The sequence below is a fragment of the Pleurodeles waltl genome, chromosome 3_1, assembly GCF_031143425.1.
Source record: "Pleurodeles waltl isolate 20211129_DDA chromosome 3_1, aPleWal1.hap1.20221129, whole genome shotgun sequence".
NCBI classification, from domain to species: Eukaryota; Metazoa; Chordata; class Amphibia; order Caudata; family Salamandridae; genus Pleurodeles; species Pleurodeles waltl.
Genome location: NC_090440.1, coordinates 547,624,017 through 547,643,990, shown reverse-complemented (window position 1 = coordinate 547,643,990; position 19,974 = coordinate 547,624,017). Strand labels below are relative to the sequence as shown.

General features: G+C 42.4%; 1 protein-coding gene across 2 annotated transcripts in view; it reads right to left on the bottom strand.

Moving 5' to 3' along the window:
- The window catches only part of MEGF11 (multiple EGF like domains 11), a 1,692,327-nt gene that overhangs the window by 784,406 nt on the left and 887,947 nt on the right, over nucleotides 1-19,974 (bottom strand). For both annotated transcript variants that reach the window (XM_069222897.1, XM_069222898.1), the window contains exon 6: nucleotides 9,488-9,734. In XM_069222897.1, coding sequence (XP_069078998.1) covers nucleotides 9,488-9,734 — 247 coding nt within the window. The remainder of the gene's footprint in view (nucleotides 1-9,487; nucleotides 9,735-19,974) is intronic.

The following is a 19,974-nucleotide window of genomic DNA, read 5'->3' as shown; positions in this document are numbered from 1 at the left end:
TTGCAACAAGATGAATACATTGTTATGTTGTAAATGCCAACATTAAAATATAAATAAAGATTAAAAAAAAAAAAAAAAAAAACAATACCAATGGAGTCATGTCAAGTCCTATCTGTTGATTAATGCGTTTAGCACATAATGTTCATGAGCTCAGTAAACACTCGATATTTCAATTTCTTATACTAATAATACATTATTTTTATGTGCTTATACTCTAGTTTTGTCATTTCATGAGAGTATAACTACACACTGGGACTGTCTAAATATACATATTTTTGTAGCACAACTTGTGAGCCTTGGAGTTATTGGACATTTAGATTCCTTACAGCAATCCTTATAATATTTCATGTGCATATATACTGGTCATGGTCTGGCTTGACAGCACAGCTGTCACCAGACAATTATGTGAGCATCACTAGAGAGAGGCTTTGGCTCCACCCACATGTTGGGAACCAGGAGTGCATGTTTTGTTTGGGTAGATGTTGTGTGTGCCCACAAGAATAGAGCTTTCCATCCATGCAGATGAGATAATTTTAATATTTATCCAGCTGCCTAAGCTTGAAGTTTCTAGGCTACTCACATGACATTGGAATGCTATTAAAGTGTCTTAGATAACTAGATTAGTTATGTGTTTTTTCCTCTTGCGGAAGCACAGACGGGAAAAGGATAGTCATTAACATACGCGAATTTTGAATTCTGGCTTGATAGTGCAACTCTCACCTTATCTTTTAGCTTACACCACTACTACTCTACAGTTCTTTGTTTACACACAAATATATGTCTATTACCATGTTCTTTACTTGTAATGCTTCACATTCCTGTACACCATTCCTTTAAAGCCAGATCTATTGGCATTGCCAATGCTTGTTTATGCATGGAGCCCACTGTACACTGTGGCTGTTAAATTGCCACTTTCTGTCCTTTTGCTCTGTTTTGTACAAACATGAGTATTTTGGTACCAGGGTCACCATAATAAACGTGGCCGCCATTGGTGAATTTGAAAGCTGAAAAAAGTGGCCCATGTTTACAAATGGGAGCAGTTTGGAACTTTTAAAAACGTCCTATATAAGGGTTTTGGAAGATCTGCCCGGATTTGAGCTTGCTGCAGGAAATGTATGTTTTAATATCAGGGAAATCAAGAGTAAAAACCAGCCCAGAAGACCATAAAACAGGCCCACAAACAAACACACTGACTTGTTGGACCAGCCCAATGGGCACTGTCTGATTGTCCTATTGCCTAGTCCAGCTCTGGTTGGTATGTATACCCTAGGGGCAGAGTTACTCACAGGGATGCCATCCCAGTAATCCAAAGGACAGCCATTCATTTACTTTTATTGTCGGTATACCTACAATTTTAGTTATTAAATCTTATAAGTTATATCAGTGACTAGTCTTACTTATTTAACCCATCCAGTTAAAATTTCAAACATATAATCATTTGATTTGTAGAGTGCTTAACAACTGGAATTGTCACACTGAGCGTTATCGTTATCTATAGCGCACTTTCTTTCTTGGCAGAATTTGATTCAGAGGAATTACATTAAAATTTGGTGTGATTCCATGGAATTCCATGATGGGGTGGAGTGGTCATTTGGCACTATTTTCTTAGCACAAAATGCTCCAATGCAGCTAAAAATGGACCCAAGAATGCAGTTCGTGCCAACGAAATAGCACAGCCAAACACCACTTGGCACCATTAAATACTCTGCAGTAATCAATGCAGAGTATGTAAGGGCGCTGAAAGGTATGCACTGCTGTGCTGTGCAGTGAACCTTAAACAGGGCTGGAAGAGGTAGCAGTCTTGCTATGCTTAACAACCACTGCAGATTAAAGTTAAACATAGAAGGGCTGCTCCCTCTTCCAGCTCTGTTTAAAAATCACTGCAGTGCATAGCCATTGGAGCCCGTACATACTCTGAAGTGGCAACTGCAGAGTATGTAAGGGCATCGAGATGTAGGCACTGCAGTGGTTTCTAAACAGGGCCGCAAGACGGAAGAGTCTCTCTATGTTTAAAAAACAATGCAAATTCAACTTTAATCTGCAATGATTTTTAAGCATAGAGGGACTGCTTCCTCTACCATCCCTCTTTAGAAGGAAATTTACTGCAAATTATTTCCTCCAGCGGATTGGTAGAAGTTATAAGTAATTCCACTTTACAAGAGTAATGCGGAATTACCAAATTCCTCTGTTTCCACGAGCGGAATTAATAATGCAGCCCAAGCCTAGCCCTAAGCATATTTTAAGGGATTTAAATATTTTTTTTAAGAAGATGCTTTGGCACACAGCCTCAAACACTAGAGACTCGATACTCCCATCTTGATGTGAGGAGACCCTTCCTCTCTCATATACCTGACATTCCTCAGTAGCACCATTTACACCGGTCACCTTAATTGAGGTGACTTGGTTTTTATAAAATGCTTCTTTTCACGCTTGATTTTCAGCAAATAACTGAAGAGATCTTCCACATGCAACTGATAACTTTAATTTAGTCCACAATACAGGTCTAGCTCCATACTACGGCTGCTTCTTGGTCTCTCACAATGACAATCGCATAGGGGGCGATATTAACAAAGGCTATCCCAGCAGATCTCTTCACCATATCTCCTGTTCACCTATGCCTACTCAGGACCATAAAATCTAAACACAATAGCTTATAATGGACAATACAGTGCAGTAACCAGCTAAGTGGAATATGAACATATGAAATAGCAAAAAGAGATCTGTGGAGCTGCTCAAAGCCGGCAGCTTACTAAAATCGATAAAATGTGTGCCTGTCCCTCACACTTCTTCAACCACCACACTGCTAAGCTCTGCACCTCATAATATGATAACCGCACCTTGGTGGCCCTCATACATGACATGGAAACACTTCCCACACAGGGTCAAAGCAAGATGACACACTTTCAACCACAGACCTTACGCGGTGCAGCATACTACCCACGTATGGAAGTGCTTCAACACCCCACAAAGTGACAGTAAACACTAAATAAATCTTCCAATGGAATGCAATGCAACTAATCTCCAAGCAACCTGCTTGTTATCTTCAAGACTCGTGCTGCACTCAATTGTGAGGCATAGCAGCTGAACTTTTTTACAGCCTGATTTAGATCCTGACAGATGGGATACTCTGTCACAAACATGACACATATTCCATCTGCCATTTGACAAGTTCCATAGGATATAATGCATTTGTAATAGGGCGGACAATATAGCTGTCACATTTGTGATGGAGTATCTCAACCACTGAGATCTAAATCAGGCCCTTAATCTTTAATTCTGACTTAGCCTAAACCTATATTTGTAAGTATTAGTTACCATTATTTTATTTAACCTCACTCAGACATTCATCCATCAGTGGCCTATTATACCCCATTTACCATAGGATGTGCTCCCTGTTTCATAAGCCTAGGTGAGTTACGGTACTTCACTGGTCACATTATTGCCTTGTTAGAATCCCACCTTGTTGTATTATGGTAAAGACTTCAACTTCTTCCCTTGTGCTCACTATCATTAATTATACTTAGTCACTTTCCTACATCACATAGTTTGATTACACCCATTTGATACACTTTTTGGCACATTACTTTATGGAAGCAAACATTTATAACAATTCAAAATGTAAATATAGTTTCATTTTATTTAAAACTACCCTGCATAGCTATTTTTGGATCTAGCTGACTATAATGTTTTTAGGTCGAGCGCACAAGCACTTTGGCCTGTTGTAATCTATCTGTGGACTTTTAACCACGCTCACAGCACGCCCATCATTATAATACGCTTGTGGGCTTGCCTTTCAAAAATCCTTTGTTATCATTGGTAAGTGCTTTACGTTTGTCCCTACTTGGGGCGTTTTTTTTTACTTCCTTGGCCATCGACCCTGTTACATAGATAATTCCACACTGGCCGATACGTTTGACTGCCAGCAAACTTCTTTTTCCTTTTGTCTCTCTCCTTCGTGCTCATGCTCATGGTGGCCATGGTGCTTTGAATATGCTTGCTTATGTCAATTGTTTTACTTTTCATTTTCAATTTAGGTAGCAAGAAAAGTCCAATTAGGAATTTACAATGCTAATAGCTCTAACTTGAGCAAACGTGAGACCCACTGCATTGCAAATGCTTGCTTACTTTTTGTTGTTTTAGAGCATACAACTGTTTGTTTTTTGGATGTTTGAACTGTTATGGTTCGTAGACAAATATTTTTGCTCAGGTGACTGGACTAACATTTAAGCAAAATATGTGTTATAACTATATATATATACGGATGATCTTCATTTGAGAATTTTTGGTTTGGAGTGATTTTTTTCCTCTCAGCCTAATACGATCCCCGGGACATTGTGCAGCTGTGATTTTTTTATTTTTTTTTACTGGGTTTGAATTATATATATATATATATATATATATATATGCATATATATATATATATATATATATATATATATATATATATATATATATATATATATATATATATATATATATGTAACCTACTGGCAGTCGCCAGTTGGTAGCTATAGTTAAAACCATTTTTTCAATAGACAGTGTTTGATGACACACAAAAGCTTCTGAACTTATATTTGGTCAGTTCAACTGCTGTCTTGAAAGTTATGTGGTGGTCTGTCATGCACGGACCCTAAAAAAGGGGGGGGGGTGACATTTTCCCTATTCTACATGAAGATTTGTTTCAAATTTTTGCAAATGACTACATCCTGAACCGCTGAATGGAATTACACCAAATTTGGCACAAGTTATAGTTACCTTAGACTGTGAGTTAAAGTTACTTGAAATAACTATAACTGCTGAATTTCTCTGGTTTTGCACAAATAATTTCAGAACCTAACTATAACATCCCTGTAAACTTTGGTTTTCTAAGTGAATTTCTAAGGTTGTTTGGTTTTTCTAGTATATATATATATATACATATATATATATATATACATACATATATAACTGCTAGACCTGACAAACTGAGGTACTGTTTCCCCAAACATTTTTGCTTTTTTCCTGTGGCTTTTGCTGTTTCTCTTTTAGTGGCTTTGGGGCCTTGGTCACTTTCCCACTGTAAGTACAGTGTGAAAGTGCACACGCCCTTCCTACATATGTTAGAAACTGGAGCTAACCAGTGTATGCTGAGCCTGCCGTTGCAGGACAGTGTGTTCACACTTGTACAACAGTGTTTTAACAAGTGTCCAGCCTCCCGTTGCCGGCCTGTGGTTGTGCGCCTGCAAAAAGGTGTTTTAACATGTGTCCAGTATGCCATCACAAGCTAGACCATGCACACTCGCACCCAGGGTGTTTCTAAATGTAGTAAAGAATACCTATGTGTGTTCTCACTATCATAGAGGGCTGCTCTCCCCATATGCTAACATGGAGGGTGATTAAAATCACTCCCAACTTCAATACTGAATTGCAGTGGAGCAGCCTTGATGCTTCATATCATTGGACTTGCACTGATGAACCCCTTCAATAATATCTGAGAAATGCCACTTATGGAAAGTGGGAATTTCTCTGCTCTAAAATTTGTTGTGTGCCTTTCTACCTGGCTCCAACCAACAAGCCTTGGCACACGCAAAGCTTGTGGTTAGTGGAAAATGTCGCTGCTCGGGACCATGAGGGACCTGGTGGCCTCTACCCAAGTGAGGGAGAGAGAGGGGGCCCTCAGCAACTGAGAGAGCCCTCAGAAGACCAGTCAGCATGCACAGGACTCCCACAGCACGGGGACAAAGGAGGTGCAAATGGAAGCCCACGCAGCACAACTCAAAGGATCCCGTCGCTGCAGAGAGGTGCTTGCTGAAGCAGGGAAGTGACTGTCACTCCATGGGAGATTCCTTTGGTTCTTCTTGTGCGGACTGAAGACAGGCAGTCCTCATAGAATTCACGACTTGTAAGCTGTTGCAGTTGCTGGCAGGAGCTGAAGATACAATGTTGCAGAAATCGTCTTCTTTGTTGCAGTTTTGTACAGTTCTTGGAGCAGTCAGCAGTTGATCCGTCGGTAGAAGAAGAAGTAAAGGATGCAGAGGATTCCTGCTGGAGTCTTGCAATCCGAATCTGAAGAAACACCCAGAGGAGAGACCCTAAATGGGCTCGAGAGGGGGACTGATCACCTAACCAGGTAAGCACCTATCAGGAGGGATCTCTGACGTCACTTGCTGGCACTGGCTACTCAGATGCTCCCAGAGTGCCCCACCACCTTGCAGTGTGCTTGTCCAAAAACGTATGTGGGAAGTAACACCTAAGAACTATCAAGAATAAAGATCATAGTTATTCAGTAGCACGCCATTTTGAAGAGGGTCACAAAGGAGAAGTTGCCGACCTGCTGTACTTTGAAATTGATTCACTACCAAAAAACATTAGGGGAGTGACTAAGAGTGCGCCTGAGAACACTAGAATCAAGATATATTTTGAATCTGAATAGTATGATTCCTGTTGGGCTCAATATTGAAGATGAACTGAATGTCCATTTATAAGACAGCATTTTTAGCATCAAACACCCTCCCCTAACCTTTGAACAGTGCATATTAAAAAAGATCATAAAAGTGCAATGCTGTAAATGTTAGGTAAACACCCTTACGCACCATTAGAAATAAGGAGAATTTGATCTAATTTAAAGTATTGATAGAGTTAATTAAAGCTCAGGAGTATCCTCCCAGGTATGTTTTGGATTGTATTAATTTCATACAGCAATTATGCATAGTTACAGCAGACAGAGGATTAACAGTGGCAAAAGATCAACAATTTTCCAGTGAGTGTATAATTACAATTGGTATGACCCACTTGGGACAGATAAATTTAATGATGAATTAATGAATTCATTAACTGGAAATTAGTACCTATGTGCATGATGTCTAACATTGAATTCAAATTTGATGTATTCGTATTTCATGAGCTGCTCTGAATTATTTTTTAATTATATGGTTAAATATGATCATGTTATCCATGAATGGGGTTGTTTTAGACCTAGGGGTCTGGAGGGGGATATTATTCCATTTGAATATTGAAAGTATTTGTCTGCGTTGAATCAAGTGTCTTCGGGCAGTTATATCAATTTTGGTTACTGTTATTAAAGGAATTCTGTAAAAAATGCTTTTTAATAGTGCTGCACTTTCAGACATTCATGCCTTTACTGTAAAATGTGAAGTTAATGGAGGGAGCCGGCAGTGGCTCTTTTATGTTCATATTTGTGTCTGTCACGTGGTATTCACGTCATGTGATTTATTGTGGTTCTAACATGGCATTCACTTGCTTTAGAAAAAGGCCATTCCGCAGCTGAAACTCTTCACTGTGTGGCCTTCCAGCAAACTAAAATTTGGCGATTGGAATCCTTTGAGTGTCAGAACCTGTTTCATGGTTGTAAGCAGGCGTATTGTGGAAAAAAACAAAGGTTACAGGGACGTTATAGTAAGGAAATAGAATTAAAAGAAACAGAAATTCAATTTAAAAAACAGTAGTTACAGGGACGTTATAGTTAGGCTCACACAATTATAGTTACCTGAGCTAACTATAACTTTCGCCCCCTTAATGTACTGCTTATGACCTCATATATTACATCACTCATGACATGTCAGTGACATCACTGATGACATCTCAAATGACATCACTGATGGCATCATCCAGTGGGTGTAAGTGGTTGTATGGATGTGTGAGTGAGTCTATGGGTAAGTGAGTGTGAGTAATTTGCTGTATGGGAGAGTGAGTGGATGTGTAATTAGCTGTATGGGTGAGTAAGGGGCTGTGCGAGTGGCTGCACTGGTTGAGTGAGTGGATGTGTGAGTAGCTGTAAGGGTGACTAAGTGGGTGTGTGAGTGCTTGTGTAGGTGAGGGACTGAGTGTGTTAGTGACTGTATCAGTGAGGGAGTTGGTGAATCAGAGACTGTATGGGTGAATGAGCTGTATGGGTGAGTGAGTGAGTGGGTGTATGAGTGGCTGTAAGCATAAGTGAGTGACTCTGTCAGTCACTGTATAGGAGAGTGAGTGGATGTGTAAGTAGCTGTTTTGGTGAGTGAATAGGTGTGTGAGTGGCCGCATGGGTGTGTGAGTGCCTGCACAGATGAGTGAGTGAGTGTGTCAGTGGTTGTATGGGTGAGTGAATGGTTGTGTAAGTGACTGTATCAATGAGTGAGTGGCTGTGTCAGTGATTGTATGACTGAGTGTGTGTGTGTGGTTATATGTGTGCGCCCCCCGCATTCCATATGTATAGCATCCCGGGGAGGTGGTGATCCCCAGGGCTGCAGGGTGGCTAGACGCCACCCCACCCCCACCCCTGCATAGAAAATTGAAATGTCTCCAGGACCTGGCCCACCTGGGGGCATGTAAAAAAACAAGCACAGGAGCCCGTGATTGTTTTCTTTTTTAATTGTTCACAAATGAGTGACATAGTCGCAAATTCACGGGAAACATATTTAAAATATATACATTTTCTTTTTGCTCTGGGGGGCCATCTGGGACCCTACACCAGAGCTAACTCTGGTACAGGGTAACTCTTCTCTGGTCCCTTGTCTTTTGTTTTTGTTTTTTGTGCCTTTTTAGGGGACTCAGCTGAAGCCGAGTCCCAAGGTGGCTGCCATCACGTCCTGGTTTGAATAGTTGGCAGCCAATCAGAGCAGTGCATTTCCTTGCACGAGCTTGTTAGCATTTGTGAAGTCGTCAAGGCCAAAGATATACACGTTTGGATTTCCTTTATTTTCTCCTAAACTACCGGACAGATTCACACCAATTAACAAAAAACACAATCTGCAAACCAAAAGCTAGCCTTCTGCCAAATGTGGTGTAATGCCGTCCAGTGGTTTGGGTTATAGGCGTGTTCAAAGTTCCTATGGAAATTAACATGGTAAACGAAGCTTATTTGACCCCCCACCCCATTTATCTCAGCCCTCGCTTGAACGATCACCCTGAAATTTTCCATGCCCAACAAGAATCACTGGCATACTTTTTTTGGAAAATTTTGTGAAGAATCGTCGAATGGTGCCAAAGATATAGGCAAGTCAAAAAATGCTTTTTCTATGGAACCATGGTCCTAACTATAACTAGATAACTAGCCAATAGGCTAAATATATATATATATATATATACATACATACAATTTACTCCTGTATACTCACAATTTTTGGCTGGTAGTTCTGCAATGGATGGACGTTTTATGCAACGAAAACTATTAACGTTTGATTGACTGAAAAACCTTCTGTGGAGTTCAGAGGTAAAGAAACTTCATGTAAGGGTTGTTGTAGGTGCGCCTATTTGAGTACCTCTAATTCTGGCAATGGTTAGTACAGATTGCAAACGTTATTCGTAAACGTCTGGAGCACAGCCAGTGTCTCTTGGGCCCCAGTGCAAGGAAGGAAATAGAGTCCCCCCAAACCCCAAATCATCGCCATCCCGGGCCGCTGTCTGAACTCTGAAATTCAGCAATAATGAGGGTTCGGTGGGCCTCTGGGTCGGTGGCACTAAACCTGCTGAGCCAATGGAAGCTACGCCCCTGCTCGGAAGTACTTACAAGACGCCGGTATATCCTGGTGCGCAGTAGCAGGCCCCCGTTCTGTGGTCGCAGGTGGCTCCGTTCTGGCATTTGCTTTTGAGTTGGCACCCCTTGCCGTAAGTGCCCGGGTCGCAGAGCTCCTCGCAACGCCAGCCCTGGTAGCCGTCGGCGCAAACACAGGCTCCCGTGATGGGGTTACAGAGGGCACCATTCTGGCACTGGCAGCGGTTACTGCAGTGTGGCCCCCAGTGCTCGCTGTCACAACCTGCAAGACACAAGCATGCATGCCCGTCAGTGCCAGGGAAGCTTGCGCAGGGGGTGCAGGAACCTGCAAGGCCACGGAGGAAGAATGCGAACGAGGGAAGGTAGGGCCGGGGGGAAAGGGGTTGGCTGGGGGGTGGTAAGGAAGCAGACGGGCAGAACATAAAGCGAATAAGACATTTCGATACTCATATTGTTAAAACGAAGTTCAAAGTATTTGTAAATTGAGATGAAGGCAGGTGAATTATTGAGGGATTCGTCAGATTTAAATATTTAGAAACAAAGCACGTGCCGACCGATGGAGACTGCCAAGCCACCCACCTAGTCAAAGCTCATCATTGCCATGCTGTTGACATCATCTACTGAAGGTCTCTACATATTCTGCTGGCTGTTCTCGTGCGTACTAGCCACTCTTTGTGTTGTTGAGAAAATCATGTTTAACATATTTCCCTGAATACCTGCCCACAACCCTACTCTGTGGGCGCCTCACAGGGAAAAGCCAGGAGGGGTTCCATAGCGGTATGAGTACATCGCCTTGAGACCCTAACGGGTGAGTAGTGCGCTATACAAGTGCTAATTTACATTTACATTTTAGTAGCTGTAGGCCATCTTGTGCTGAGAGTCTCAATGCAGTGACTTGTGTGCATTCCTTTTTCGGAATGTTAATGTCCCAGTTATCTTTTGCATTCATCCTATACATGGGTGTATACATTCACAATATTAAACATGTCTGCAAAGAACAGATTTTAGGAAGCAGCCTCACAAGTATCATATTATCCAGAAAGTGACATAAAAGCGACTTGTTATACAGACTGTGACCTTCAACAATCCAATGTATTTCAGAAAGTTGCATTACATAATACCTAAAATGCACAAACACCACCAAAATTCATTGAAAAACAGATATCTACTTCAAAACTGTAACCTGTCCAAGGAGCATTAAACATGCTGCGAGTAAATATTAAATCATGTGAAAATTGTGTTGGAAAGTGGAGATCGCCTTGTTGTTTGATGACCTACTGGCCTTCTTCACAAAGAAGGTTGATGCCCTGATTCAAGCCTCCCAACAGGTAACCCAAGGGGTGACTCCATTCCTGGGTCCCCCACCTTCAAGAACTTCACTCCTCTTTTCACCAGATATGAAACATGTATGTTTGTTGGTGTTCACAAGCGTCTATGCATTCCACCACCAACGACAGAAGGAGATATTGTTCCTATGGAAACCTCAGCATGAGTAAATCCTTTAAAAATGAGTTCTGTGAATTGCAAAAGTAATTTTGAGTTCATAAAAGAAGCTACTTGTAGTCGCAAGTATTCCCTACTCGTGCAAGTAGCTCAGGGAATCGAGCGCACTGTTCCATACACCAGATGTCACATTGTGACAGACACTGCTTCATCAGGTATTGCACTCTACCAACCAACCAGACACCTAGGTCACCATCAACAAACTCCGCTCAGAATAGTGCAAAGGTTTGGATGGCAGGTCAGTCCACCCACAAGGCTCATCACTGTGGAGCCTCCTAAACCTACGACCCGAAGAAGACTGCATGTAAGCCGATCAGGGGCCAGAAACTCGTTTGTTTTCAACGGTCTGCTACATGCCTCCCCTCAAGAAGTACTTTGAGGAGACAAGTGAAAAAGGGAATGAAATAACAAAACAAAAAACAGCAGGCTGCCTCTCGTGTTAAAAATGGTTACTTAATTCAGAAAAAATGAATGCAAAATATCAGTGCTTGTGGACATAATATCATCCGTTGACAATAAGTGACATTTTTAGTAAGTTACAATTCTGTGATTTCTGATCTGCGGTACAAACCCCATTGGAGAATATGCCCTAGAACAGGCGGGCAATGGTTCCATTTATCGCCTCATATAAAGATATGAGGAGTTATTTCAAGTCACATTTGTTGCTTGCGTTGTGCTTAACCCATCCTTATGCCTCATGCTGGTTTGGAGAAAAGAAGAGGGAAATAGAAAGGCACGAAAATAGGGAAAGAAGGAAGCTGAAAATGGGGGATGCAACGAAGAGGGAAGAAGGAAATATGATGCTATATCCTGTATTGTGCTTATTTGTAGCTAAAGTAACTTCAAAGTGCTTTGTGAGAACAGAAGGGGAAACGAGGGATACCAGAATGAAAGAATGGGCCCTCCGGGCAAGTGAGTCGAGTGGCAAGTACAATGATGATGGTAAGGGTTTCTTTAGCAAAGATGACATTTAGAAACCCATATGAAATAGCAACATTTGTTTATTAAAGAGAAGACAGGTCCTCCAAAAACGAACTGTTAGCAAAGATGTCCAACAGCACAGAGTGACTGTTTCATGTCCCTCATGCCACACCGCTACAAAAATGTTTTAAAAAAAAAGTCTGCAAGAATATGTAGTGTCGCAATAGTGTGGGCGGGAGGGGGGGGGGGGAAGGGGGGTTTGGCAGAGGCAATTCACTATTTTCCTTTAGGGATGGGTTTCTGGGAGCAGTGGCCCTTGAGTGTTTAGTGGAAGCACTTCCCGGCGTGCTTCAGCGCAAGCCCAGCACTTCCCTTACCAAGACTGCTGGGACAAGTCAGCGGCAGAATGAGACCTCACTGGCCTCACCCAGGCAGGGACATCCCTAACTACAGGGCCGCATGCTGTATACGGGGACAAAGACCCGAATGATACAGCACAACGCGGCACAGTCTGTGGGGTTTCACTGTAGTTTCAGCACGCATTGATATTGTGTGGGCAAATGTTTTACCGCTTTACTACCAATTTAACTTCCGAATACAATGACTAGCAACTGAAAGGGTGACCAGTTGGCCAGTGCAAATAAGTCTGAGGGAAACAAAAGGATGTGGTGCGGAGTTTTTGGAGTCAAAGACTGCTCGAATCTGCTCAGTCTGGCTTCCGCGCTGCTCACAGTGCAGAGACTGCCACACTGGCGGTGAGTGACAATCTGAGGATGCGACTGGGTAAGGGTCACTCCTACACTGGTCCTTTTGGACTTGCCGGTTGTGTTTGGCACAGCCTCTCATACCTCTCTGGTAACAAGCCAATTTATCAAGGGCATCTGTAAAATAGCACCAAAATGGCTCTGCTCATTCCTAACAAGAACACAAATCATGTCTCTCCTTCCCTACCGCTCAGACACCTCTGCTGTTATATGTGAGGTTCCTCAGTGTTCATCCCTAATTCCCGCATTATTCTACATTTACATCAAATCTTTTATTGCTATTATCTACTTGTTCAGTATGACTTTTGTCGCCTATGCGATCATCAACCAACTATACGTTTCTATCTCTGAAGATCTAGCAGATATTACCTCTAGTTTTTCCCAATGTAGGCAGGCAGTTTCTGGCTGGGTAATGTTGAATTACCTTAAACTTGATGAGGGCAAAGCAGACATTTTTGGGGTAAAAAATCTATACGGTGCCACTCTCTCTGGTGGCCTCAAGAATCTGGCCCCATTTCTACTCCTGTTGAACCTTTTAAGGATCTTGGCCTTGTGGTGCATCGTCACCTAACGTTTGCTAAACAGATGGATCAGTTTTCTGCTCCCTGTTTCAACATGCTCAAAATGTTGATAAGAAAACTCCACCTTTCATCAGAAACTTCTAGAATTGTGGACATCTGTGTGCTGACCACCTCGGGGCTGGAATATGGTAATTCTCTATATTTGTGCATCACTATATACCTGATCCACAAGCTTCGAGTGGTGCAATATTTAGTTATGATATTCATGCCTAAGCTACCTCCTGCTGCCTTGGTTCCCTGTAACCCAAAGGATCTCCTCTAATTACCCATCAAAAAGATAATTGTTTTTAAATCTTTGTGCTTAGTCCACAAATATATCCACCTTATTTGTAAACCAACTTTCTGATTTGCATTCCTTGACATACTCTTCGGCCTGCTTCTCGAATTCTGCTGCCACCCCAGAGATCAAACTGAGACATCTTGGTGGCTACTCTTTCTTGCTTCTGGGCAGTAAACACTAGAACTCTTTGCCTAGCAACTGCTGAACCTCAGAGCCCTTCAGTATTCAGGAAAAATCTTAAAACTTTGTTTTGTATCCCATTCCGTAGTATCCTTCACCTTTTGTTGATCCCCAGCACCAGGATGCCCTTTTGGGGTGTCAATTGCATTGCAGAAATCCTGCATATAGGCATAGCCACTGGTAATTATTTGGGGCAGCATTCCAGTAAATAATTTACTTCGCCCACTATGCTGCAGAAGGCAGAAAATGAACATATGCAAATTAGCCTTGATCTTGCTCTAATAGAAACAAGGCAACCAAAACTGCCAGGGTAGATGTCCTCTTGATGGGAGCACAAGCAACCCAGACCGCACCACAACCAACACTGATTTGCATGTGGCTGGTCTCTGTCTAGAGTAGCATAGTGGTGGAAAAATTATGGAATGGGATGCAGCCCAAGTCTTCGCCACTGGTTGATTTTAATTTAAGCATTCCTTCCATCACTTATTTGTTGCAACAGCCACTCTGAATGCAATACTCCTTATGTCAAAGCACTCAAGCTACTCTTCACTGACAAGGACTTAGTATGCCAGAACCAGTCTAGGGTCGTTTGTGTTCCTGTCTAGAGGGGACCTGGCCAGGCAGCTTAGTCTGGACTGTTCCTATTGCCAGAGGACCAAGTCTGATTTGCATATGGCTGGTGTCTGTGAGCAAAAAACGATTATCCTCAGTGACTGAGATTAATTCAAACATCACTTTCATCACATTGTTAATTGTTGCAGTAGTTGCCTTTAAATGCAATGGCAGTAGTTGTCCTTAAATCCAATAGGTGTGCTCAGATGTGTGCCCCATGCTCACTGTGCCACATGACTCAAGCTATATCTCACTTATGAGGTGTAAATGGGCAGAAACTGGTCTGGGGTTGCCTGTGTTCTCAACTAGATGTGACCTGGATTGTCAGTTCAGTGTGGACTGTTCCCTTTGGAGCAGGATCTAGGCTGATTTGCAAATGGATGGTTCCTGTATAGAGTGGTTACATTAGAGACTCTGATAGAGATGGATCTTGAGCTTGAAGAATCATTTGGCCGTGGATAGCTTCCCATCTTTCTAACCATACGCAGAAGATAAATATGGGCAAGGCATTTTCAGAGGAATTTCCCATGAATTTTGGAGTACCACAGGACTCCTCCTTGAGCCCTATACTATACATATCACCATTGGCAAAGCTTACATGCACTTTCAGATTCCGGCTAATGATGTATATTGATGACCCCTAATTAGTAATCAAGCTAAAAGGAGATCAAAATCAAAACATGCTTGCAGGGAAAGGCTAAATGGATGGGAAGGAATAGCTCAAATTAAACTCTGATGAAAACAGAGGTGATGGTCTTAGGACCTAATAAACAGATTTGGTCCGATACATTTTGGCCATTGTAAAGTAATGCCTCTTTTTGCATGATCACCCTAAGGTTTTGGGCTGATGTTGCTATTTTTTTTACTCAGGGAGTTCACTGAGCCTAGCCAAACAGGCCTCAGTACCAGTGCTCTGACCTTTAAAAGGCATATGTATCAGATTTGCACACCCACAATTGGCATAAGTTAACTTACTTATAAGCCCTTAGCACATGCTACCTGTGAGATAAAGTGTCCATGGCGGACTTTAGTACTTATTGTACCTCCACGAGTGTGGCAAAGCAAAGCAAGACTTCCAGCCTGTCATTGCTGGCTGGCAAAGCCGTTTTTTAACTGGTTATTTGACTTTGCCATTTAAATGAATGACAAACAAATCAAGACCGTCCTTTTTGATATGTAGAAGTCATCCATAAGGTAGGCCTACGGTGTCGTAACACTGGGTGCTTTATATTTAAAAGTGGGACGTGTTTTTATATGTCCTGACAGCAAAAACCCAAAATTGTCATTTTTGCTGGAGAATGGCTAATAGCCTCATTTGTGAATACAGGGTTACACACTGACAACTCAGCTGTGCTAAGTTCTGAACGGGACTATTAAAGTTGGCACTTCAACTTACCAAAGAATTGTTACATTAAACAAACATGATGCCCAACTCAAATCTAATGTAACTTTTCAGTGAAGTTGCCACTCTGTTGCCCAAGTTTTCTAGTCACCATTTACAGTTGCTGGATACGAGACAGGGAGAGAGGTGTGAACAACCCTCAGGAAGGAACTCAAAGGGCCTGTCATTATAAGAGGTGTTCTCTTTCTGGCAGGAAGGCCAAATAATGTGTGATCCCAAAAGGCAAAGGGCAAATGGTGGACATACATTAGAAGGACTGTTCTTTTGCTCTGGTAGACCAGTTGGTGTCAGGGAGAGAGAGGGGGAAAAAGTTGCCAAACCAGTTTTCCCCATGGGCGTTTAGCCCTTAGGTAACAACACCTCTAAGGTCGGCTACTAAGCTCCACACCACGAGAGAGGGGTTCTACCATCTTGGAGTGGGAAGAATATTGCGTTCTGGGACAGCAAGATGTCCCACTTGACAGAAAGTTATCAGGTGGGAGGGGATTTGGTAGCCCATTGGATCGTAGCTGAAACCAGCAAAGAAAGGCTGCTCCAAAGACTGGATTCCATCTGCTGATCCTTGGGCAAGCAAAGAGAGGACTGTGCCTGTGGTTCCCTGCTCAAGGAAAAGTCACCCCTGAGCCCCGGACAGAAGAAGTGACTCCAAGAGTCAGTTGGCTGACCTCCTGTTGCAGTTACAGGACCACAAAAGCTGAAGAAGCTTTGGTGAGTTGGTAGCCAAGATTGATGCTCAAAAGTTGCACCCATATCTGCTGGGCCCGGAAGAGTTGTCAAATTGCAGTTTGGTTGGCCAAGACAGACACTAACCTCAGTTAAAGGGAACCACTGGTTTGGTTGTATCCCTAGACCAACAACAGTCCAGTGGCCAGAATCGCCCCATCATCTTTATGGACTGAGAGGTGGCCCCAGGAAGACCCCCGTAACTGGATCAGTATCCTCAGTATCTTTCAGCATCTGCAGCATCCTGTATCCCTTATGTGAGGACCACTACATTGATATGATGTCTGTGGAGGTTCGCCCATAGAGGCGGAACTAAGCTGGAGACTGTTTTGGTTGCAAGGTAACTATCCTGCTAAGCCTCATTGACCTCTGTGATTCACTCCCTGCCACAGCTGGTCACCAAAAATGGGGTGGAATAGTCAGACACAACTTGTTTCAGAAAAATGGCAAGCCATCTTTGGGCCTTCCCTGTAATGCTTATTCTATCCAGCCGATGGGCAAGTGTAGCATCCTAAACTGTGTTAAAGGCGGCACTTAAATCCAGGAGTATTTAAGTGCGGGCTTTAATACAGTTTCATACGCTACCCATTCCCCATCAGCTGCATAGAGTAGTCATTACAGGGAAGAGCCTTTGAAATTTTGAACTTTACAAACATTTTCAAACTTTTTCCAAGTAACCACTAACTGTGGTAGTTGCCAATGTTTGTGATTTCCATGAAAAGTAGTGATGTAATATTTGCCTAATAATTAATACCTCCACAACCCTCCGGTGGATTTTTGTACCTTCTCAGCTACCGTGAGTCAATCTGAAGATACCAATTTAATTTTAGCCTCCAATTTCAAATTGCTTGACATTTACATTGCGTAAAAACTCATAAAAATAAAAGCAATTTTTATACATTGTTTTGGGGTTTTCTTTGTGCCATGTTTCTTTCTTGTTCAACTATTTTGGTATTTAATAAATGCTTTGCACTTATTCCTTTGACAAAGCCTGACTGCTCAAAGCCACGGCTACACAGGCTTGAGCTAAGGTTTTGCAACAAGCTTGACTGGACCAAAGACAAGGTTGTAAGTTTATTACACAGTGAAGTTGCACAACCATACCACATAATAAACAGCTTTCTTCATAACCATCAAATTGGGTGTGACTCGAACTCCGAAGACAGTGATCAAGGACCTGGTTGTATACCTTAATGACAAACCCTCATTCCAAAGAACTAAAAATAACGTAAAATTGAAGTGCCTGTTCTAGTTCAAGTTGTTAAAGAAAATGTCCCTTTTCTCCCTCTAGCGGGTGGGCAGCTCACAGCACAGGCCTTGATTCTGCCCTGGTTAGACTAGTGAAGTAGTCCTTTCCAGGGGATAACACAGCAGAGACCAAACAACTGCACTCGATTCAAAACTTAGCAGCGAGCCTTATATGCAGGCTTGCTAAGCAGACCAGAAACTCTCCCCACAGGACAGCTCTTCTTGGGCTTCTGGTGGAGAAGGGAATTTATTTTAAGACTCTGTTTTTTCGGGCTTCGGAGGAAACTAGTCCAACATGGTTTCAGAGTTGCGTGAGGAAGCATTTTCCCACACCGTGCCTTCATTCACCTTCGGATAATACTTTGATAACTCCGTTTCAAAGTCAGGCTGGTCGCTCCTTCGGCTATTTGGCAGATTAGGCTTCGGATGCTCTTCCCTGATTGATGACGAGAATTAAGGCTTATTCAATCACAAGAACGGCTCTAAAACGACCGTGTTTCAGTGTTTTATCGGGAAATGAGTACCTAATTTTATTATGTCCAAATGTAATAGCCCCTGGAAGCGTTTTCTGAGCAACTAATAGCGCTCTATAAGACATTATAACATGCTGAAAATGCCTCAACTGGAGAATCGTATGAAAGCTGAAAAATGATTACTTTGAGTGTACAGTATAGCAGGGCCTTGCTGGCCATTTCTTTTGCTACAGTTTTTCCATTGACTCTAACCTGTCTGGCATAATATTTCGAAAACTGTTCGTTCTGTTCTGTCAGCATTCTTCGCTGTAATTATGGTTTTTACTAGTCACTGTTTTCATAGCGATTAAACAAGCTATTTATTTTTAAGTACATCTTCTGACTGTGCATTACTGATTTATCGATTACTGTATCGCTGCGCCTTACTGCATAGCAGTCAAACCAAGCTCCACCCAGCAGAGCTCGACCTTGTCATTTGACCTCAAACACCATGTGAACCAAGAAGTCACAAAAAGGGCCACTTTTCCCAACCATATCTGCAGATCCGGGCTGTGAAATCCTCCACTCTGCAGTGCAATGAGTAGATTGATCTTCTTTCCTGATCAATCTCTTCCCCTCCTTTCTACTTACTTGTAATGTCTTCCTAAATGCGCAGCAGCTATTACGTGGATTAGGCCTTGCGTGATTGCAACGGCTCTAATATATGGCGCAGTCAGGTTCTGAGTTTACAGGTTTTGGTCCTCGCTTCATTGAGCCACCTTTTGTGCTCTGGGGCTGCACAGAATACTTTTCTTACGCTGACGGCAACAGTTCACAATAGATTTGATTCATGGCCAACTTCAAACCGCAGAGCAAATGAATTTCTAATAAAATTGAGGAAACAACAGAGCACAAAGTCCATGGTTTATGTCGGGGGAAGGGGGAGGAGTCTCTTCAGCCAAGGCCCACCCTCAGTTAAAAATACATTACCTTTTGACCTCATTGTTTCATTTAAACAAAAACTCAGGATGGAGTGTGTACCCATTTATTAAGGCTGTAATGTAAGAGATGTCTCACTGTCCTAGAAAGGCTCTTGTAAGCAAACCACTGCAGTGTGTAAGGCCTTCCCTTCAAAGGTCATTGTTGGCGTGTTGGCCAATGTCTCAAAGCGGAACTAGAAGACAGGCATAGTACTGGAGGTTATTAGGACCTGATCTAGAGTTTGGTGGACAGGATACTCCACCACAAAGGTGGCGTTGGACCCTGTCCATCAAAATGTTGGTTCACCTGCTGTATTTAAAGTTGGGTGCGCAGTCTTGTTTCTCTTGGCCGTACCGTGCTGGCTCAACCGGAGGAAACCTTACACTGAGGGTCTGACCAACCTGGGGCCATCAATGAGAAAACATCAAACCACGTGCCATATTTAGGACAAACAATCTGTTGTCCTTTTTTCCTACTCATGACCGCCAGAAAAAGCCTAGTGGTCCCAAATAGAAAAATTAAATAATACCCACCCCCAATCCAATGCCCCACCCACTCAAGGCGAAAACTCCAAGGGTTTCTCAGCCATTGCTTCTTTTTTTTTAAAATTAAGTCTTGTTTTTTTTAGCTAGTTTTTGTAAAACAAGAAAGTTTGCTTACAAGTCACAGCAAACAAGGTGGCTGGTCAGGAAACCGAATGCCTGCAGGGCAGTCTCTGCTCCCTTGGTTGGCGGTGGGTCGCCGACTACCTCTATATGAGGGGTATGTTTGTGAAAGGCTTCCAGTTTAAGATTGATAATAGATTCTATTGATCATTATATTGCCGGAGAAAGCAAACATTTGCCTTCCTTGTTT